This window comes from Pholcus phalangioides, unplaced genomic scaffold (assembly GCF_987345545.1).
Source record: "Pholcus phalangioides strain wild (caught in Gottingen) unplaced genomic scaffold, Ppha-v1.0 ptg000011l_1, whole genome shotgun sequence".
Taxonomy (NCBI): Eukaryota; Metazoa; Arthropoda; class Arachnida; order Araneae; family Pholcidae; genus Pholcus; species Pholcus phalangioides.
In genome coordinates, this window is record NW_028301604.1 from 17,883,656 (window position 1) to 17,907,494 (window position 23,839).

General features: G+C 35.7%; 1 protein-coding gene and 1 long non-coding RNA gene across 8 annotated transcripts in view; one reads left to right on the forward strand and one right to left on the reverse strand.

The window, feature by feature from the left end:
* The window catches only part of LOC149080165 (uncharacterized), a 30,848-nt gene extending 25,492 nt beyond the window's left edge, over positions 1–5,356 (forward strand). The window contains exon 3 of the long non-coding RNA XR_016193540.1: positions 4,802–5,356. This is a non-coding gene — a long non-coding RNA (uncharacterized LOC149080165). The remainder of the gene's footprint in view (positions 1–4,801) is intronic.
* The window catches only part of LOC149080164 (protein zwilch homolog), an 87,848-nt gene extending 64,145 nt beyond the window's left edge, over positions 1–23,703 (reverse strand). For 3 of the 7 annotated variants that reach the window (XM_089239201.1, XM_089239200.1, XM_089239195.1), the window contains exons 1-3: positions 23,501–23,647; positions 19,968–20,048; positions 4,204–4,246 (exon numbers count right to left, since the gene is read on the reverse strand). In XM_089239201.1, the coding sequence (XP_089095327.1) occupies positions 4,204–4,246; positions 19,968–20,008 (84 nt within the window). In that variant the 5' untranslated portion in view covers positions 20,009–20,048; positions 23,501–23,647. Of the gene's footprint in view, positions 1–4,203; positions 4,247–19,967; positions 20,049–23,496 lie in introns of all 7 variants that reach the window. The other 4 variants (XM_089239202.1, XM_089239199.1, XM_089239198.1 and 1 more) reach the window with 4 other exon arrangements.
* Positions 23,704–23,839: the final 136 nt, after the last annotated feature.

Here is a 23,839-nt window from a genome sequence, read left to right on the forward strand (position 1 = left end):
GAGCCAAAGTAAAATGACAGAAATAACTTGGTTACAAAAACCATTTTGGGTCAAAATAGTGTACTAGCAAACACAAATAATTCTTTTCCTCTCCTCATAATATATCAGGGTTTAAGCTACGGTCGCATTTTTCGCAAAATGCGAAAGAAAATCTTAGAATGCAAAAGAAGTGGTAGCCACTTTCGCACAAATGCATACAGGAGGTACGGAACAAGTGAACACATGATCCAACCATCAATCATTACATTAGCATTGTAGCATTTTACTAAAGCTTTTCTCCCTATTTTCGCTTTTTTGCGAAAAGAATTTTTTATCTAGCATAAACTCTGTAATATATATCACATTCTTTTTTTGGAGTCTTCCACAGTCCGGCCAGTCACCTTTCTTCGACAATGCACAGAAAACTATGAAGACGTGCAAGTTTTTTAAAAATTCTTTTTCGAAGACACTTTCAAAAGCACAGGGCAAAATGTGTCAATTACAAGTTCTCATATGAATAAGTCAAGGTGAACCGGGTGGTTTTACTGTGTTGTCCATCCTTTTTTAAAAGGGGGGGATTTGTTTACATTTTACTGTTCAATGTCAGTGTAATCGTTTTGGACAAATGAAATACTTTCATTTCTAGCTATTTACTGAGTATTGTGCATATTGTTTATGCCTCTGCATGTCCTAAAAGTACAGAAGACAATTTAATGCTACAAATCTAGAGTAGGCCTATGTATTCAACTACTTTGTAATGAAAGTGCTGTTTCATTTATACACAAAATATGCACCATAATTTTGAATGGTTAATGTTAGTTACTGTACAACGAATAGTCCATGAAGTAGTGAATACAAAATTATTTTTTCTATCCAGACAGATGTTTTTAACGACTACTTTACTTGTTGAACCCTCAAACTGCGCAAATGAAAAATTAATAAATTAGATGGATCACACAGCCTCTCCACAAAATAACCTTAAAAACGGTACAATTGCTGCTTTGGCAGAATCATTAATTGCAATCTACAACATTTGTAATATTTGGCAATATATCGATAACTCCTGAATTAAAATCAATTATATGAATTTTGTTGATAGGAAAAGTAGGACAAAAACTAGAAAGTAGGACATTTTACTATAAAGTAGGACAAGTGGGAGCTCTGCATATTGATACCCTGTAGAGAATGTTGGGTTATAACTGCTGTGTAAGGATGAGCATTATCCCACTAGCCTTGCCTCCTTGAATGATGCATATGAATGGCAACACAACAGGTTCAATCACAATCCTAATATAAACATGAGTAGTCAAAACACTTGGAATAATGATGAGAGTGGTCTTGCTATCATTAGAAATCCCTCCCCAGACCATCACGTTCAAAAAATCAAATAAAAGTGGCCTAAATATCATTTTTTTCCTTGAAAAATATCATATTGGTTTATTATTAGCCAAAATTTTTCATTTTCACCACATTTTATATTCTTGGGGTACATTCTGATGGTATATCTTTAAATGCCATAAGATTAAAGTGGTTTTTTTTAAAGTCTCATAAAAGTGGCTTGAATATATATATTTTTTCATATAAAGTATCTTAGTTATTTAAAGTTATACACAGAAGCCAAAATTTCTCATTCTTGCCACATTTTCTAACCTTTGGCTATATATTGATGCTCTATATATCTTAATCAAATTCATGAATAAGGATTGCATCACACATATAAATGTAGTGGTGCATCATCTCACAGGGGGTTTCCTTTTCCCTTCACAAAGAAGTAGTACTCATAGTAGTAGTCACTAGTAGTGACACCATCATGCTATGGGCAGGTGGTCCTATAATCCAATAAAGATACCAGCTATCCTTAAAGGACAAAGACTAGTGTACTAGTAGTTACATTACCTCACAGACATTTTCATTTTCTTTCCCATAAGAAGTAGCACATCTCACACTGCATATCACCCAGTCTTAATATTCAAGTTTTTTTTTATACTTTCATTGTTAAGCCCAGTTAATCAAGGCTCTACTGTAAAGTAGTAACAGATTTATGAAAAATAATCAGCTATCTACAGGGTGATTATAATTAAAGTTTTCATTCCAAAACTATACAATAAGTACTGGTCAGAATGACTTAATTTGCATGGGTACTCCTGAAGCAAATGGAAATTTCTTTGGCAAAAGAAAAGGCAAAAAGTGCAAGTAATGCAAAATGTGCAAGTAGATGATGCTGTACTTGGCCAGCAGTATAACGTATTTTGTTCAACCACATCATTTCGGCACTTCCACAGCATCAGTTTGTGGATAGAACAACTTCTATCAAGATGCAACTTAACCCTTGCTACTTCTGGCTGTGGGGAGGGGGGGGGGGAGGGCACTACCTCAAAATGCTATGAACAATGGTCAGATTGCGAACTTTGGCGAATTGCAATCTCCAGCACATCCCCTATATGTTAAAAGTTCCTCAGGAATATTAACATGGGGGCACATTTGGTTTAATAAAGGTGAATTGCAAGTGCATCCACATCACGACCATGCCATATTCTGATCTCTTGTTGAACAAGAATTTTTGTGCTTTCACCTCACAGACAGAACACGGTGGACAACATATTTAACATTTTTTGAGTAAGTTGTAGTTATTTGTCCAATTACTTCATTCTTTTGTGATGTTTCCACGAATTATGAAATTGTGCAATGTTATAATTAAGTTATCTTTTTGCCATGACTGGCTATCGTTTCCATTCTGTGAGCAAATTTCCCCCATGTTGGATGATGTCATTAATTTTACATTTTTAAGTATTTTTTTCCCCTTTATCAAATAAAATTTCATTTCTTCAGGAGTATTTATGTCAATTTTCAAGTCATTCTGACAATCGTTCTTTTTTTTACAGTGTTTTGAAATCAGAACCTTAGTTATAATCACCCTGTATATTGTAAATCATCACTAATTAATCTGCATTATTTATGCTTCCTTAAATACATTATATTCACCTAATTTTTATTATAGTTTTTGCAAAATAGCTTCCTAATTAAGCATACTGAAAGTAACTGGAGAAAACATCTTTATATTATATATATGATTGATAATTTAAAAATTTTTCAAACCTGTGAAGTAATCTATTGAGTTAAGCAAAAATAATTAAATTGCAAAAATTGGTTTTTGTTAAAATGTAAGAAATATTTATTGTGATTAATTAATATGGGAATAGTGTTAATTACATAAGTAAACATTTATTTTAATTAATTATTAGAATTAATTATTTAGATAACTTGAAAACAATAGCTGATCAGTTTACTGAAATCCAGTTCTGTTGAAACTAAAAATAAAATTTAGTAACGAATATATTTTTATATGGCTAAACAAATATGTAGTAAATTAAGTAATACTACATTAGCATCTTGTTTAAAATATACACATTACATATATTTTTTTACCAAATAAATATTGGTCACCCTATTAGTGGATGCACTGCCATTAATTCTGAGGATTTTGTGTTTCCCTTAGTTAGGTTCCAATTCAATGACATAAAATACTATAAGTATCAACTCCATTTTTAGTCGCCATGGCAACCTGTCACCTGGAATTTGTCAAGCTCTGGTCAATAAACCGAATTCTTATGAAGAAAATCAATCTGAATGATTATATGCTTTCACATGTCAACATGATAATCAGTTTAAACAAAACTTGTATACAATCCAAAAGTTGTTGAAGAGGGAAAAAAATTTTACTTTCTTAAGAGCCCATCCTAGCGTCTTGATGTTAATCTCACTAATAGAATATTTAAGTTATGGAAACAGCTGGATCCTTGATGAAAGAACAAATGTGTGTGTTCATTATAAATTTCAATCATTGCAACACGAATAAGAGAAGAACTACCAAGAACTTTGAACAGACACATCACCAAAATAAGTTGATTTGTTGCCTTAAAGACTATTTATGCAGCTTTTTTAGTTTTAATGTTTTTTTTAATTTTTTGTGAAGAGAGATATCTGGCAAAATTTAGATACAGTCCAGAAGTGGCTCAAGAACAAAAAGGTGACTTTTGGTTATTAGCTTTGCTATACTATACTTTTTTGAAACAACATCCAAGTTCCTGTTCGTGAAACAAATTATACTTCATTGTTTAAAAGACAATCTCATTCATACTTTTCTAAGAGATAAAGTGAAAAATAAAAGAGAGGCTTATATTTTTGACGTTTTACTGTATATTCATATAAAAAGAAAAAACTTACTTTATATGTGACAGAGTTTGACTTGCATTTTCCATTTATCAGACTAAAAAATACAGAAAGTATTTTCCAGTTATCAGATAGAAAGTATAGAAATGTCATTGTAATTGAAATTAGATGATACAGTATACTCTTTGCTAATCCATCATATAACAGACCAGGGTATGTCAGATTACTGAAATCGCAAGATTACTAGAAATTGAAAAAGCCTATTTAAATAATATAAACTTCTGCACAGAGATGTCGTGACAGGTTTTCCCTCAGAAAAAGAATACAAGATTACTGGATGGACTGGACTACCACACAGCCAGATTATCGAGAGTCTATTGTATATGTAAAAAAAAATTGAATATGCAGTGAAACTATCAATAATAAAAAAGTACTGTATTTCATAAAATAGGTCTGACCTGTGCATTGGACACAGAAAATTGTAAGAAAATGCTCAATGTACGAAAACACAATGTTATTTTATTTATCACCACACCTTTTTTTTGGATAAAATTTATCACAATTTATGTCATATTGGTGTTATGTTTTAAACCTAGCATGTAGAACTCTAGAAATTTAAAAGTATCATTCATTATACATTATTCCATTACAGCTGCCAGTGCTTTTGCTGTTGAATAAAGCCTTAGAGTCAACACTACAAGGTTCTCTCAACACTCAAGGTTTTTTTTCTCTCTTTATTGACAAACTTGTTCTTTAAGATCAGAGGTTCCCAAATTTATCTGGTCCTTTGCTCCCATCAAAAAGAAGAAAAGAAATTACTCAGTGCGTCTCTTACCCAGAAATGTACAGTACCAAATTTAGTTGACCACTAATTCATCTCGCATTTAATGTTCTTGATTTGATTTTAGTGTGACAAATCCTGATGACTGTCTTACGATGATATGGACTTCATTGTTGGGCAAACCGGATTTTAGAACTTTTGATTAACATTTTTAATTGCTGAGAAGTCAGGTTCATGACAAGAATTTTATAAAATTTTCTTGATGAGCAGCCTAATAGATTAGGAGTCCAGGACAATTTTTCATGTTTCAGTGTTTAGTGGAAGGCTGCAGTGGCTGGAAACTCAAAGTTTCATTGGTTTTTAGAGGTGGTGCTTCTTATACAAATACAATGCCACAACAAGCAAATTGCCCAACGAGGTGGCTGAGAAAAAGATGCCCATAAAAATATGGATGTCATATATTTCAAAAATATAGCAACCCAATTAAAAATGCAATTAACAAAAATTGTAAACAATATATGCACATGATAAAATATTATACAATGCCCATAAAGAATACTTATGGTTGTCTTATTCTAAGTATGGATAGCTTCTCGATTTAACCCAACATGTTTATCATATTTCTTTTTAAACGTGTCAATTGTGTTACAATTTACTACCTCCTAAGCTATTCCATTTATTAACAACCCTATTAGAGAAAAATTCCCTGCGACACCATAACCTTGCACTGTCCCTCACCAATCGATACTGGTGTTCCCTTGTAAAAGCAGTCGATTGACGGTGTACTAAAAGTTCATGGTCGATCCTATCCATCCCATTGAAAATTTTGAACACTTCGATCATATCTCCTCGACACCTGCATTCATCCAATGTAAACATATTGAAAAAATGAAGTCTCTCTTCATAACTCAAGCCCCGTGTGCCAATAAGGACACGCGTAGCTCTTCTCTGCACCCCTTCAACCAAGTCTACGTCCCTCTGTAGGTATGGTCTCCAAAACCTTACAGCATACTCCAGTCCAGGACGAACTAAGCCTTGAAAAAGCGGAAGAATGACTTTAGAAGAACACGAAGAGACCTTTTTGAAAATGAGACCAAGCATTCTATTCGCTTTTTTGACCACTGCTGAACAATGTTCAGAAAACCTAAGCCGCTCGTCAATGAGAATTTCCAAATCGGTGACCCTAGCTGCATCCGGGATAGTGACACCATTCAACTCGTAAAGAGAACCATGGGTTGTTCGAACCAAAATGAGCGACTATGCACTTATCAACGCTAAACGTCATGCTCCATTCATTTGCCCATGCTGCAATCCTGTTTAAGTTGGTCTGGAGCAACTCCCTATCGTTTTGATTCCCGATTACCCCCATTAGCGCCACATCATCTGCGAATTTGCTAGTAATCTCATCGATATCCTGATCGAGTTTATCGATAAAAAGTGAAAAAAGTATGGGGCCAAAAACACTTCCTTGAGGAACTCCACTTGTGATGTCTGTCCAACCAGAGAATTCCCCGTTCACCATAACTCGTTGCGACCTATCTCTTAACCACGATTCTATCCAATTCAGCAAGTTGCCCCCAATTCCAATCTCGTGTAAACGCTTCAAGAGTTTACCATGTTGGACCCGATCGAATGCCTTCTGGAAATCAAGGTAAACAACATCTACATTTTTGCCCTTACCCAAAGCCTTCGTCACGTGATCATAGAAGCAAAGGAGGTTAGTTACACATGACTTCCCCTTCCTGAACCCATGCTGATTATCCGACAATACATTATTCTCGTCCATCCCCTTCACAAACTGCCTTTTGATGATAATTTCCAAAATTTTTTGAGAGGGAATTCGTCAAACTCACTGGACGATAATTGGACACAGTTTCTTTACTACCCTTCTTAAATATCGGAACAACATTAGCAAGTTTCCAATCCGTTGGGACGATACCCTCAGCAACACTATTCCTGTGCGACTGGTCCCAAAAATTCATTAGCACATTCCCTGAGGATCCTGGGATAGATATCATCTGGTCCTGGTGCTTTGCTTGCACATACATTTCTTAGAAGATTTAGGATCTCCACGTCTTCTACTTGAATATCGTTGAGGGTTTTATTACTCCATGCAACACCCGTATATTGAATATCATTATCTCCATTAAAAACCGACTCAAAAAAGTCATTGAAAGCACTACACATGCCAACATTGCTCTCTAACCTAGAGCCTCCTATCAAGAGGGGCCAACTGTCCCCTTACATCTATTATTGACGTATCGAAAAAATGATTTTGGGTTAGAGCCAATGTTATCTGCCAACCTAGATTCAACTTCCTTTTTACTACTCCTTATCGCTTTCTTCAACACTCTTCTTTTATCAGTAAACAATGATAGGTCACCTCGTCCACTTTTATACTCTCTGAATGCTCTTTTCTTTTCAAGATAAAGGTTATGCATGCTATCCGTGAACCATAGAGGGTGCGATGTACAAACACGCTTTTTTCGAACAAAGGGTATGACGTCGTGCAAAACAGAGGACAACTTCGAACTAAATTCTTCCCATTGACTTACCACCCCTACTGATTCCAACCAGTCTTTTAAAACTTCCGCTAACCTTCTTCTCAAAACATCAACGTTAGTTCTTCGAAAACAAGGAACCAGTCTTTTGTTACCAACTTTACCTGAAAAAAAGTTAGTGAAATCTGACTATACGATGATCACTGGAAGAACACTCTTCCCCCACCGAAACATGTTCAACAAGATCCTCAGAATTAGTAAGAACTAAATCCAAAATAGCAGTACCCCTCTAGTGGCTTCTGATACATGCTGATACGAAAAGTTTTCGAGAACCAACTTAAGAAAGTCTCTTTCATACTGATCTCTAGATGGAAGGTTCTCCCAATCAATACCTGGGTAATTGAAATCCCCTAGTATGAGAACCCTCTTACGCTTACACATGTAGGAAATTTCATCATGCAATTCGGCGATGTAGTTTGGATCCCTATTCAGTGGATTGTAACAAACCCTAACTGTGGTGGTCGAGTGGTTATAGTGACGGACTTGCGATGCGAGGATCCGGGTTCGAACCCCACAGTGGTGGTCGGCTGAAGTTGGTTTTCTGTGGTTCCCAACTTCAAGGCGCAAATGCGAGCCGATCTCCCCGTTAAAAAGTCTCGCCACAGAGAGCAACAGTCCTACAACGATAAATCATTCAATCATAACACTTCACTCATAATTAGAAAAACTGGTGGCAGATGGCTGGCAGCACTACACATAACAAGCATTACAGAGAAACAAAAAACTTCACGTCAGGTTTCACTACACGTACATTCCCGCATGTACCGATTCGTTTGGGGTTCTGCGGGGAGGGGGGGGGGGGTTGTGGGCGGGGTGCATGTGTGGTGTAGCAGTAGTAGGTAGGGCCTCCAAAGAAAAAAAAATGGCTCGGGGATCCATGATGTTCTTAAGTCAGCCACCTCTTTGGGCAATTTGCCTGTTGTGGCGTTGTATTTGTATTAATAAGTTTATGACGTCTTTTGTTCTCAAGCTCAACCCATATAGTTTCAATATCACTTCTCTGCACGTTACACTCTCTAGCCTTCAAACATGATTTCACGTATATCAACATTCCACCCACTTTCCTATCAGATCTATTTCTCAAAAAAGTATCGTATCCTGAGATGTGTAAGAAAGATTCATCCCCATCGTTTGCTCAAGATTCTGTAATGGCTATAAGATCCAGGCCCTCCACAACTATCATAGTTTCTTTCTTATTACCCAAGCTCCTGGCATTTATTAACACACTTTTTAATTTGCCCAGTAATTTAGTGTCAATAGAGAAGCCATCCAAGTCAGAGGTGGGTAATTCCCCATCAGTACTGTTGTGATTATCATTACCTAACTCGCATTCCCGACTACGTGGTCTGGGAGTAAAAAACCTGACCTAAGACTATCGTAAACCTCCCAGACTCCCCTCTTATTTAGATGGATCCCATCCGAACGAAGCCACCTATCGGTAAATTCGGGAAGCTCCAAGAACGTGACCCCAAGTGAGGAGCAAATGTCCTTCAGGCCTATATTGAATTGGTGGATCCTACTCCTATACCCCCTACTACACCTTAGCAGCACTGGAATCAATGCCACATCTGAACCCCCTCCCTAGCGGATAATAGTAAATTCCGGTACTCTAACAGAGACTCACTAATATTCGCTCCTACCTGATTCGTTCCCACCCACAAAATCACCCGCAAGGGCAACTTTCGGGAATGAAAAACATATTGAACGTTGCCAATCTTTCCCCCAGGAAGACAACAACGCTCGTACCCCAAAAATCCCTACACACTTGGTTTCCAAGTTCCCTAACCATAGAATCGCCGATCATCTACCCCTATCACTATCCCCCTCTACCTCATCCACGACCACCCATTTGCCCTCTAAACTGTCATTGTTCATGGAGATTGCTTCTTCATCAACAGGTGGCTCGACGACCAGAGGCTCCGTTATAACCGGGCCCTCTAGCACCCTAACTTTTTCCCATAAAGCTTCGACCTTGAGTTCCAGCCTTGTCCTATCCAAGCACCTTTTACAATTGAAACTGTCAGCTACTATACCCCTAGACCAGGGAAACCTCCTGTCGCAAGCTCTACACAACACTAGTCGAGGTCGAGACATACTAACACTATTGCTAAAGCTAGATAATAATAATAATACTTAAAAATAGGAAAATGAGAAACATTAACTGGAAATTAAAATAATGTAAAATACATTACTATGCAAAATATATGTAAGAGATTATACAAAAAAATTACGTAAAATAGAATGTTCAACACTTAATCACGAAAAAGAAAATATATATGTATATAAAGAATACAACACCCTCTAAAAAAAGTATTAAGTATTAAGCTACAAAGTACAATTTATACTTATTAGAATTAGCTAACTATCTCAAATCACTAACACTACAGCAATAAGCCCAAGTGGAAGGAAAAACAAAGTTATTGAGAGTACCCGGGAAAAAGTATACACTGTTTGCTAACACTAACGTCCAGAAACCTACGAATTTATATCAAAGAAGCGAGAAAACACAAACCTGGCGAAAAAACAATGAAAATGAAATGCGAACGAGAAAAATAAATTTAAGTCGATCGGAAATACACAACGAAAATTTAAAAAAATTGAGAGCAATATAATAAAAAAAAAACCACTTATCTCGCAATCTAACATGCGCTAGAAAAAAAGAAAACCACAGCAGAATATGACCCAAAAATAAACAACACGCTAAGTAAAACTCATGAGAACGAAGAAAAACACGAAGGAAAAAATCTTGAGTGATATCCAAGCATTTTATGAAAATGGCTTATATTCATATGTTGCTACAGAGTATTTTAATTGATATGTACCATACATGGAGGTTATTTTTATTTATTAGCTCGGCCAAAACATAAAATATGTTTGCCAGATTTTTTTTTTGCAAAGCTTTCCAAAAGAGTCTTTTTTACTTTTCTGGGAGTTGGTGAACACCTTCCGTGGTGGTTGACATACTGCCATAAATTGAAAAATGTGTTGGGCCAATCAGACTTCAATTTAGAAATTATGTACAGCAAAGTTTAGGCACCAATACCAATTCATGTTGCTCACCGTATAAGGTGCTAAGCGAGATTGCACGGGTGATCCCTAATTGTATATATTCCTCCACACAATACTTCTATTTTGTATATTTTCATTAAATCTGCCGGAGCGAGTGAACTCAACCCAATAAAACTGATGCTGGCTTCTAGTCCGCAAGTTATCAAACCCATCTGCTCACCAATAAGGTGTTAAGCGAGATGACTCACTCTGATGGATATAAACTGAAGAGCCAAAAAAACTGGTACAGGCATGCGTATGCAAATAAAGAGATATGGAACCAATCAGAGTACGGCGCTGGGGTCGGAAACGCCTATATAACACAACAAGTGTCTGACATAGTTGTTAGATCGGTTACTGCTGCTAGAATGGCAGGTTATCGAGATTTAAGTAAGTTTGAACGTGGTGTTATAGTCGGCGCACGTGATATGGGACATAGCATCTCCGAGATAGCGATGAAATTTGGATTTTCACGTACGACCATTTCACGAGTGTACTGTGAATATCGGGAATCCGATAAAAAATGAAATCTACGACATCGCTGCGGCCGGAAAAAGATCACGCAAGAACGGGACCAACGACGACTGACAAGAATCATTAAATGTGACAGACGTGCAACCCTTCCGCAAATTGCTGCAGATTTCAATGCTGGGCCATCAACAAGTGTCAGCACGCGAACCATTCAACGAAACATCATCGATATGGGCTTTTGCGTCGAAGGTCCATTTGTGTACCCTTGATGACTGCACGATACAAAGCTTTACGCCTCGCCTGGGCCCAATAACACCGACATTGGACTGTTGAGGACTAGAAAAACGTTGCCTGGTCTGACGAGTCTCGGTTCCAATTGTTTCGAGCTGATGGACGTGTAAGGGTATGGAGACAACCTCATGAATCCATGGACCCTACATGTCAACAGGGGACTGTTCAAGCTGGTGGAGGCTCTGTGATGGTATGGGGCGTGTGCAGTTGGCGTGATATGGGACCCCTGATACGTCTAGATACGACTGACAGGTGACAGGTACGTAAGCATCCTGTCTGACACCCATTCATGTCCATTGTGCATTCCGACGGACTTGGACAATTTCAGCAAGACAATGCGACACCCCACACGTCCAGAATTGCTACAAAGTGGCTCCAGGAACACTCTTCTGACTTTAGACACTTCCGCTGGCCACCTAAATCCCCAGACATGAACATTATTGAACATATCTGGGATGTCTTGCAACGTGCTGTTCAGAAGAGATCTCCACCCCCCCTCTTACTCCTACGGATTTATGGACAGCCCTGCAGGATTCATGGTGTCAATTACCTACAGCACTACTTCAGACATTAGTCGAGTCCATGCCACATCGTGTTGCTGCACTTCTGCGGGCTCGCGGGGGCCCTACACGATATTAGGCAGGTGTACCAGTTTTTTTGGCTCTTCAGTGTATATATATATATATATTTTTTTTATTTCACAATAAGATTCTTATTTCTTTTTATTTTTGTATCCTGTGTATATAATATGGAAAGTGTAAGATAACAGATGAGATGGCATGGGTGGGGGGGCCTCAATTGCTTTTAAAACATATCTCCTTCCTAATATGTGTACATTTAATCTTAAGTAAACCCCGAAACTTTTCCAACTCCCAATCCCATCTCGTCTGTAATCGCCACAAAAGTTGTAATCGCGACAGTACCCAATTGTCTGGGGAAAATATGTTGTAAAAATTTTGTACGTGGTTTTTTTTTTTGACACAAAATAAAGTGTTCCAGACTCTGCCGTGAAGCTGGGCTGGAAGAGATCTCGGCAACAGGATAAGTCCAGTGGCAAAGTTCTGCTGTTCATTCATTCATTCCGAACCAATACCAATTTTTTAGTTACAATGTTAACCCTGCAAACATGATTGTTCACTTCTTGATGTCTAGTAAGACACATGATTGAGAGAGATCCAGAAATATATTTCTAATCTAGATTCAGAATTTAAAGCCAGAAAGATCTCTATGACTAAAAATGCATGTTAAGTTGATGAATTGATAAACTATCAAAGTATATCACTCAATTTATTTTAATATAGGCCTATACCCACCATTTAAAATGAATCAGTTTTTCTTACATTGCAGCAATTTTTTTTTTCTGACCTTAATGTTGTAATCATTGCTGTGATGCGAATGATTGTGGTTAGTTTTCTACTCATTAAATGATGTAAAACTTTTGCTCAGGAGTGGTCTTAGGGCAGTGCAACCAGTGCAACTGCATAGGGCACCAAATGATAAGGGGCACCGAAACACATTAGATATGCATTACTACTACTAAACCAGACATGCACCTCCTCCATATTCCTCTGCGGAACACTTCTAACGAATTGGTACATGTTGGAATGTGTGTGTACGTATAGTGAACCTTCCGTGAAGTTTGTTTTTGTGTAATGCTTGTTATGTGTAGTGCTGCCACCTGCAATCAATTTTTTTAAACTATGAGTTTTTTCTCAACTCATAGCGAGTGAAGTGTAATGAACAAATAATTATACCGTTGTAGGCCTGTTGCTCTGTGGCGAGACTTAAGATATACATTACTAGAAAAATGTCTTTAAGGTACGTATTTAAAAAAATAACTGTATACAAATACAATGCCACAACAGGCAAATTGCCCAACGAGGTGGCTGAGATAACTCGTTCAGATATACATACATATGTAATATTATATACAGCATATATAATATTACGGTTATTTTTCGAAAAGAAAAGAATCTATGGGCAGCACACCTATATACGTACAGTACATAGAGATTTTGATCAGATAAAATACACACATACTTGAGCTCTTTTTTTTTCGTTTACCCCTGCAGGAGACTGGGGGGAAAGACACAACCTTCTTTCTTATTTGTTGTGCTGTAAAAATAAAAAAAATTGAGGAATCTCCCTCGGTTTTTCTGCTAACGAGAGAAAGAGGGGTTTCTTGTGTTGTGGGGAGCATTACAGAAATTGAAAGTGTTTTTTTATGTTAGAAAGATTTTGAGCCAGAGGCCTGTTATGATTTTTTTTCCCCGACTTGTAGTAAAAACACAGAATCGAATCACTAACACAGTAAAGTATTTAAAAAAAATGCAATAAATATTTTAAAGAAATGAATGAATTGAAACCCATGATTTGTTGACCATTTAAAATAGGGTTCCTGCACCTCGTTCCTACCTGTCACACGAGGAGAAACAAATGTGCGCTCTCACGAGAAAACCCATGGATTTTGGAGCCCCCAATCACTGGTTCGTCTCCCGCTAGTCAGACTTTCCTAGTGATGCAACCAGGGGCAGCTTGGTCACATGGGTGTGCTCTAGAAGGGTGTCAAATCTGAAGTGAAAGGGCAAAAAAAATTAGAAAAAATTATTTGTGCCCACTGTAGAAGGATCAAGTCTGAGGTAGAAAGAGTGAAAAAGGTTAGGGGAAATTATTTCCGCCCCCCTCTAGTAGGAGCACCAAATCTGACGTAAAAGGGCAAAAGAAATTACAGAAAATGATTTTTACCAGCTTTAGGAGAGGGGCATCATATCAGAAGTGAAAACGCGAAAAAAATTAGGAAAGAGGGGCGTCAAGTCCAAAGGGTAAAAAAGGGGAAAATGATTTCTTTACACTCTAGGAGGAGCGTCAAGGTAAAAGGGCAAAAAAAATTTGACATGATATGTTATGAGTTTTTTTTAATGGGGAAAGTCAGGGGCACAAAAATAGGTCCCGCTCGGATAGAGATTTTGTCTCGAGTCGCCCCTGAGTGCAACATATATGTGTGGACTTGGAAATTGTAACAAACCATACATACACAACTGAACGACTTTTTGGAGTTTTATGGATCTTGTTCCACCAGATACCCAGTGAGTAAGGGTAAAGCCTCCTATGAGGCTCCTAGACAGTATCTAGGAATCCTTGGTAAAATGTAGCCACACAGGACTCTAAAAAGACATCTCTTTCCCTTTTAAGAAACTAATGAGGATCTTGTGCTAAAAATTCAATTTAATTTTTTTAAACAGTTTTGTAAACCAGATTCCAAAATCATGAATTCCCCCCTAATTATGTTTTTGAAACTAAGAAAAAATTTGAAACAAAAAAAATATATTGCTTTATTCCATTAGGATCGTTGTCCCTAAATATGCTTCACAGCATTGTTTTTCCCCTTGGTAAGGTACTAGGTGGAAGAGCGATGATACGTCTCACCAAATAGATTTATTAATTAAATGCAGTGCAGTTTATTAAAACATATAATTTTTTTCACTACATTATATATTATTTGGGAATATGAATCATTGTGTGAACTTAATTAATCTAGCTGCCTGTAACTGTAAGGTAGGCTTATATATTACGATTTGCGTAACAGTGGAAAACATTAGGATACACAAAGGGCACTGCAAACCAAGAGAAAAAGTTTGGGAAATAGAGTGATTTTTTTACGACCATGTTTTAGGAAATGGAAAGATAACACCTGAAAGACAGAAATGCGAGATTTTCTAGGAGCAGCTAGGGTGGTCTTTTGTTGCCATTGAAAGGAGATGTAGAACAGTTGGAAGTTAGGATTAGCTGAGCTTTTCATGACCATAGATCGAACTAACTTTTCAGAACAGTTGCCTTGATACAAGTGGAGAAGTTGTTAAAAGTTTTCTTTTCTTTAAAAGTGGAGGAGGTTGATAATGATCGATTTAGAACCAATACCAGGAAGCTAGACACAGCTATGTCTGCCGAGTCAGAAGATAGGAACGTAAAAACTATGGTTCTTTCTCCTTTTTTATGACTTTTCAACTGGGGTTGGGCCATTGATTGTTGTTCAAATCTAAAAAAACAATAGTGTATATATGTATCACGAGAGACTGTTGACACTTCAAATTCATAAATGGAGGGGGGGGGGATGATAGCACTTTTGAGGGGATATTTTGGTGACAGCCCTGCTTTGGAGTGGTCTTTCAGCCAATTAAGTATGCAGGAATGTCATAATCACTAATCAATGCTGATTGCTTGACAAGATATGCCAACCAACTTTTAAGAAGGGCCAAAAACAATATAAATTTGATTGAAATGAAAATCTAGTGATCCTAGTGAAATTTTTGATTTTAATTTTTGTTATATTAGTTTTCTATAAGTTTTAAGAATTTTAATCATCTTAAATAAAATCATTTTGAAGGTAAGTCATTTCTTTCTGTTTTCTTGTCCTTGATGTGAATATTGAATAAGAATTAAACAAAACCTATTGAATTTTCCTGCTTATAAACCACAGATGCAAACATCGCTAGTTTGAGAAAAAAGGCACCATATAGTCCGCAGTAGTATATAACCAACACCACACTAGAAATAGCTTTAGTGTGGTGTTGATATAACCCGCATGAGAAAATTTCATTTATCAATGTAAAATCTCTCTCAAGGAGTGGGGGGGTTTGTTTAACATGGTTTTGTGGAGTAAAATGTCAATATTTGTACTGTCATCTACCCCATCTATAAATATTTAAAATATATATGGTTTTGTGAATACATTTCCAATATAATGATAAGTAATCAAACCTCTCTCAGAAAAAAAAGCTATAGGTAAGATGAAGTGGTTTATTCACACTAAAGCCACTTCACAGTTAAAACTCTTCATGCAGCTTTGATCCACACTAAGAAATTCATTTCAGACACTTTGTTTTTATGTCAACATAATTTTTTAAAACATATAATCTGTGGATTATACGCAGCAGATTAGGGTAAGTTAATTGGGATTTCCATGGAAATAAGTCAAATATCCCCTCACATATCCAAAACAAAGAGGGGGCGGCAGCAAATCCATTTTGAATAGAGAAATTTCGGATATGTATCTTTGTATATTTGAAATGAGGTCTTTTAAGCTGATGAAACATAGAATTAAATGTATGTTGCAGTAAATGTGTTAAATTGATAAAGCATATCAGTAATTCATAATCCCTAATTGTCTTGTTAAGTTTGATAAATTTTGCAACATTTATCACTTTTACCGACAATTATGCATAATCCTTTTGCACCCTGTATGCACAAACGTGTGGGTTGTTTTTTTTCCCTCTATACATTCTTTTTTCTACCTCAGGGATGTTCAGCTCAAACTTCAAGAATTGTGAGTTATCATTGAAATTAAAGCCGAGGTCCCAGAGGTTGGAAAAAAAAAATGTACAGAAAGAAATAAAAACCCCTTCCCCTGGGCTGTAGCGTGCTTTCTCAGGACAGACTTTTCTTGGAGTTTCCTTGAAATGATTATGCTCAGAAAAAGGAGGAGTTATAAGGGCCCCCCCTCAGCTCAGGGGCCCGGGGCACTGCCCAAGTAGCCTCAGCCTAGTTACAGGCCTGCCCCTTCCATTCCTTAGTGCTGGTCTGAAAGGGATAATTTCAAATGAAGTTCATAAGTTTTAAAAATATGAAAAAAATCATATGGAAATATCACTTCAATCTAACCACTAATTATCAGTTTCGCCCGTACGTGATACAAGTATTTTACCATAAAAATTCAATTAAAATAATTGTAAAGAAAATAGATCCTTTTTGTAATGAGTACCCTGCGTAAATGTGATGTTTTTTTTTTTTTAAGTCTTTAAATCTCTTAATTAAATCAAACAAGTTGGTTTTTAACAGGGTTGTTTGGTTTAAACCATGTGTTTTTTTCAAAAAATCAAATAAAAGTTGCCTTTGGCTTGAAAAAGCCAAAATTTCTCATTCTTACAACATTTTCTAACCTTTAGCTACATTCTAATGCTCTATCTTTATCAAATTCATGAATAAGGATTGCATCACACATCTAAATGTAGTGGTGTATTATCTCACAGGGTTTCTTTTTCCCTTCACGAAGAAGCAGCTGCAGTAGTGACACCATCATGCTAGGGGCAGGTGGTCCTATAATCCAATAAAGGCACCAGCTGTCTTTAAAGGACAAATACTAGTGTACTAGTAGTTACATTACCTCATATACATTTTCATTTTCTTTCCCATAAGAAGTAGCACATCTCATACTGTATATCACCCAGTCTTAATATTCAAGTTTTTTTTCATACTTTCACTGTTAAGCCCAGTTAATCAAGGCTCTACTGTATAGTAGTAACAGATTTATGAAAAATAATCAGCTATATACAGGGTGATTATAATTTAAGTTTTGATTCCAAAACTATTCAATAAGAACTACTGGTTAGAATGACTTGAAAATTTGCATTGATATTCCTGAAGCAATGGAAGTTTCTTTCGCAAAAGGAAAAAAAGTGCAAGTAGATGATGCTGTACTTGGCCAGCAGTATAATCTATTTTGGGCAACCACATCATTTCGGCACTTCCACAGCATCAGTGTGTGGATAGAACTTCTATCAAGATGCACATTTAATACCAGCAAAGCAGCTGCCGAAGACCCATTTTGACAGGATGCACCTTAACCCTTGAAACTTGTGGCTGTGGGGGTACCTCAAAATGTTATAAACAGTGGTCAGATTGCAAACTTTGATGAATTGTAATCTCCAGCACATTCCCTATATGTTAGAAGTTCCCCATTCCTCAGGAATATGAACGGGGGAAAGGGGGCGCGTTTGGTTTAATAAAGCTGAATTGCAAGCACATCCACATTATGACCATGGCATATTCCGATTCTGCTGTTGAACAAGAATTTGTGTGCTTTCAACCTCATAGCCAGAACACGCGGTGAACAACATATTTAACATTTTTTGAGTAAGTTGTAGTTATTTGTTCAATTACTTCGTTTTTTGTGATGTTTCCATGAATTATGAAATCGTGAAATGCTATAATTAAGGTATCATTCTGCCATGACTGTCTATCGTTTCCATTCTGCAAGCAAATTTCCCCCATGTTGGATGATGTCATTAATTTTACATTTTTAAGTATTTTTTCCCTTTTATCAAATAAAATTGAATTTTTTCAGGAATATTCATGTCAATTTTCAAGTCATTCTGACAATCGTTTTTTTTTTACAGTGTTTCGAAATCAGAACCTTAGTTATAATCACCCTGTATATTGTAAATCATCACTAATTAATCTGCATTATTTATGCTTCCTTAAATACATTATATTCACCTAATTTTTATTAGTTTTTGCAAAATAGCTTCCTAATTAAGCATACTGAAAGTAACTGGAGAAAAACCTTTATATATTATATGATTAATAATAACATTAAAAGAATTTTCAAACACACAGAAATCCATTGAGTTAAGCAAAAAATAATTAAATTGCAAAAGTTGGTTTTTGTTAAAATGTAACAAATATTTATTGATTAATTAGCATGGGAATAGTGTTAATTACATTAATAAACATTTTATTTTAGTTAATTATTAGAAGTTTGAATGATTTTTCAGAAATGTCATTGTTTTTAATGTTAATACTATTTAAAACAAAAAAAACCGGTTTAAACCAAAAAACCAGTAAAAAAAAACAAAACGTTTTTTTACCAACCCTGGTTTTTATGCTTGTTAACAAGTTAAATAGCAGAATGCCATTCTCGGAAGAAAGCTTTTCCAACTTCTTCTTCCTTTTATATCCAACCAGGATGGGGGACAGGTACTGAGGCGATGGGGACGATTATCCCACCAAGAGCCTGATAATATGGGAGAATGAATCTGTCCCGTATTCTACGGGGCAGTTCTGACTAGCAATAAATCTCTCCTTCGACACATCACCCCGAATCCATGCCACTAGGTTTAAGACCGACACTGCTTTTGCTTTATCAACACAGGTTTATAAGAATATACACCAAACAAGGCTGTACGAATTTTTAGCCAAAGTAAATTAATTTTTTTTTATCACTTACATAATTATTCAAATATTAATTTTTATCTCAGATTGGTTTGAAGCTACAGCATCATTTGTAGGCCTAAGCTTACCCTATAGCTTGTTGAAAATGAAGAATGACCTAAACAAATTTTAAGTTTAACAGATGTTGAAATTGGTACTACTTCTTTCTACTACTAATTTTTTAAATACCACCCAAGCCTTTTATGGAATGTCAGGTCTATATGGCTCAGTCTATGTGAGCCTTCCCCCCCCCACCCCAATTATTCATGAATATTGTCTCAGGCGCAGGATCAGATGGGCACTGAGTTTAGTATTTCCATTCAAAATTACGGTGGGGGGGGGGGGGGGTATGCCAAAATAGACAATGCTCCTAGGCGACAGAGCAAATTTTCCTTTCTAGTTTCAGTCCTGAATATGCAATGCCATGCAATCCCCCTCTTCCTGTGCATACCTTTGCGTCCTGTATAAATGGAACAGCTGGCAACTTTAAAATCCCCTTCAATGCTTATTTGATGGCTGTGGCTCTGCTATAACTGCTGTTTTTTTACATTTAAATTACAAAATAATCAAACACTTTAAGTAGAGCAAAATATGAATTTAACTTTTAACATTATAAATAATAAAAAAACATACAAAATAAAAATAAAATAAATTATAATAAACTGCATGGGCCTACTTACCTGGATATTAATTCAGAAAATTCCTCAGCATCATCCTCCATATTTACCTCTTATTTGTAACTGATAAGTATCAATTGAAACCTGTTTATCAATACAAAGCCATTCATGAATTGCATAGTAAGATGAATAGAAATACAGCGAAACCTCCTTACAACAATACTTGGTTACAACAAGGTGTTACCAAAGCATTCAAAGTGTTTTACATATGTAACTTTCATTTGCACAGATTTTAGGGAATGCAGTCTTTTGTGTACTGGATGGGCCATTCCATTTCAAATCATTCAGCAAAATGTCGAAATGAAACCCATGGTCATAAATTTTGATGCGTTTTTTTTATTTGTTACTTTCACCATCCTTACTAATCATGTAAAATGTTGATTGCATATCTGTAAAACTTTTTGAGGAAAAAAAATTAAAATTATCAAAAAATTATGCAGATGACTTTTCTAAGACTCGATTTTTAAGTGGCATTGTGTGTGTTTGAGAAAATAAATCATAACCTTTTCAATTTTTAATATATTCAAGTGGAATTTTCACTAAAGTTTTCACAAAAACACACAGAATATAAATAAAAATAATTCAAACACTGGCATCGAAATTTATATGCAAAAAAAATTATATAAACTTTTTTGAGTAATTTTTCGTGAGAAAATATTTAAATTTTTCTAACGTATTTTTAGACCAGAGAGGCACAGGAGTTACTGAAACAACTTTTATTTTAAATTTCTCATAAATATATAAAGTAAAAGACTAGGGGAAAAAAATATATTTTTTTACCGTCAATATATTCATTTTGGATCGCAACATAAAATTTATCAAAATAAGACTGGGTCGCTCCTATTTCAAATCATTCAACTAAATATTGAAATGAAACCCATCACCCACACCATTCCAGATTTCAATTATTATTTTTTATTTTATTATTCAAAAAAAAAAAGGCACTAGCCAAATTTGCTTGGAGTGAAAAGAAAAACAGTCCTCAATAATTTTTTTTACTTTTCCAGGACTTTATGACCCATTCCCATGTTGGTAGCCACATTATTACAAAATCAAAATTTTTTTTTGTCATACTTACACTTTATTTTAGCAATGATGCATAATTTTAGATCCAAAATTGATTTTCTAGTCACCATGGCGACCTGGTATTTGTCCAGCTCTGCTATCCCCACACTGATGCTGTTGAAGTGCCGAAATGATGTGGTTGTACAAAATAGATTATACTATTGGCCAAGTACAGCATTGTCTATCTTTCACCAAAGAAAACTCTGTTGCTTCAGGAGTATCCATGCAAATTTTCAAGCCATTCTGACCAGTGGTTCTCATTGCATAGTGTTTCAGAATCAGAACTTTAATTATAATCACCTTGTATATAGCTGATTATTTTTCATAAACCACTTACTGCTGCACAGTAGAACCTTGATTAACTGTGGGTAATGCTGAAAATATTAAACCTGGTGGTGATATACAGTTGTTTGTGCTTCTTACGGAAAGAAAATGAAAATGTCTGAGGTAATGTAACTACTAGTACGCCAGGGTTTAAGCTACGGTCGCATTTTACGAAAAATGTGAAAGAAAATCTTAAAATGCGAAAGAAGTGGTAGCCACTTTCGCAAAAATACGTACAGGAGGTACGGAATGAGTAGACATCCAACCCTCAATCATTACATTAGCATTGTAGCATTTTGCTAAAGCTTTTCTCCCAATTTTCGATTTTTTGTGAAAGGAATTTTTTATCTAGCTTAAACCCTGTAGTACACTGGTCTTTGTCCTTTAAGGGCAGCTGGTGTCTTTTTGGATTATAAGACCATCTGCCCTACCATGATGGTGAAGCCACTACTATTGCTGCTTCTTTGTGAAGGAAGAAAAAAGCCTGTGAGATAATGCACCAATACCACATATGTGTGATGCAATTCTCATTCATGTATTTGCTTAACATAGAGCATCACAAAATGTAGCCTTAAGTTAAAAAATGTCCTAAGAATGAGAAATTTTGATACTGTATACAACTTTTTAAGCAACTGAGATACTTAATATGAAGGAAAATTTATATTCAGGTCACTTTTACAAGATTTAAAAAAAACGCTTATATCATCTTACACCACTTAAAGATATACCAGCAGAATGTACCCAAAGAAAAGAAAACATTTCAATAATGAACCAATATACTTTCCAAGGGAAAAAATTATATTTTGGCCACTTTTATGTGATTTTTTGAAAAAAACCATTTGGTTAAACCAAACAAACCTGACTTTAACCCAATTGACTCTGATTTAAATACCCTATGTGTAAGTGTTGCACTCAGATTTTACCCAATCAACTCATACAACACTATGTTCACATCCTTTAGTAACTGGGCCTTTAATTCTGTTGACATGAACGTTACGCAGGTAAAAACTATGATTTTTAAAAAAAAATCATTTTTTTTTATCAAAGGCGACTCAAGCTTACCCGCCACCCGGGTGCAAAGCCTCATGTGCTGCCCCTAAAAGCGAACCTGGTGAGGAGTTGAAGGGCAGCTATTGCCTGACGGACCCTGGGATAAACCTATTTTGGTTGTAGGAGGAAGCTGCACACCAATGTTTACCAAGAAAATATGCGTGACCATACGTCCCACTTTTGAAGAAAATGTTTCTCTTTCGAAGCAGTGTTGTCTTACTTTTTCTGTCTGAAATTATTTTACTATTCTTGATTATGCAGATGATTGAATCCACAAGACGCACTTATAAATGAGCCATCATTGCTTATACTTATCCAGTAAAGTTGATGTATAAAAATGAGGCAATTTTTATTTAAAAAATTATTTCAAATATATTTCTGCTCCCGGGACCGGGCAAGTGAAAAGCCAAATTATTTTCATCGCATTTATATTTGACTGTTCCGGAAAAATTAGTCTGAGAGCACCAAAATGCATACTTGCCCCTTATGATAGAGTATAATCTTGTTTTTGGTATTATGGTCCCAGGTCCAGTCTTTTTCCTCAAATTTGCTCAACACCTCCATTGCTAACATATGGCTCAAAAGCGTGATGCCATGCAAATTTTCATTGCTGTAAATTTTTAAAAACCCCTTGTTTAGGGGCTTTACTTTTTATTAATTTTTTCAGAACTAATTCAACAATTTTTTTTCTTATGATTAAGATTACACTACATGTATATTAAATATTTAGTTGATGATCAGCACTCTGACACAAGTGTCTTAAAATAAACCTTCAACACAGGTATAAAAAACGTAATGGATAGTTTTATATCTGTTTGTGCTTTCAGATATCCACTAGATTAGATGCTAATTGAAGTAAGACAATAGCAATTTTTGTGAAAGAAACTTTATCAGTATCTTAATTCATTCATCAAAATAATGATTTCTCGAACAAAATATTAAAATTAAAGGGACGATTTTAGAAAATTCTGGAGAAAATATAATCATTGATTTCGTTTTTGAGTAAAACTGAGTCATAATTTTTCATTTCTCTAACAAAAAAAAAAACCATTTAAATATTTTGAATAAAAATACAAACAAGTAATACACATACACACCACGTTTTTTTAAAAATCAACTTGATCTGTAAGCTTTCTGGATATAGTGTAAGTGAAGATAAAATTAATGTACATGAATATATATACAGAATATCAACACACACAGAAATCCCGCCAAATTTTTTCGGACAATTTATTATTTTTCTCCGCAGTGTTGCCAAAAGTCCATGGGAAAATTAAGTCGGACGTCATTTCATCACAGCCATTTCCTACGGGATAACGTAGAGTGACCATACGTCCCATATTTCCCGGGACAGTCCCGGTTTTTTTCCTTTTTCTGGCCGTCCCGACTTTTTTGCAAAAGTGTCCCGGTTTTTTCCGTTTTTTACATGACGCCTA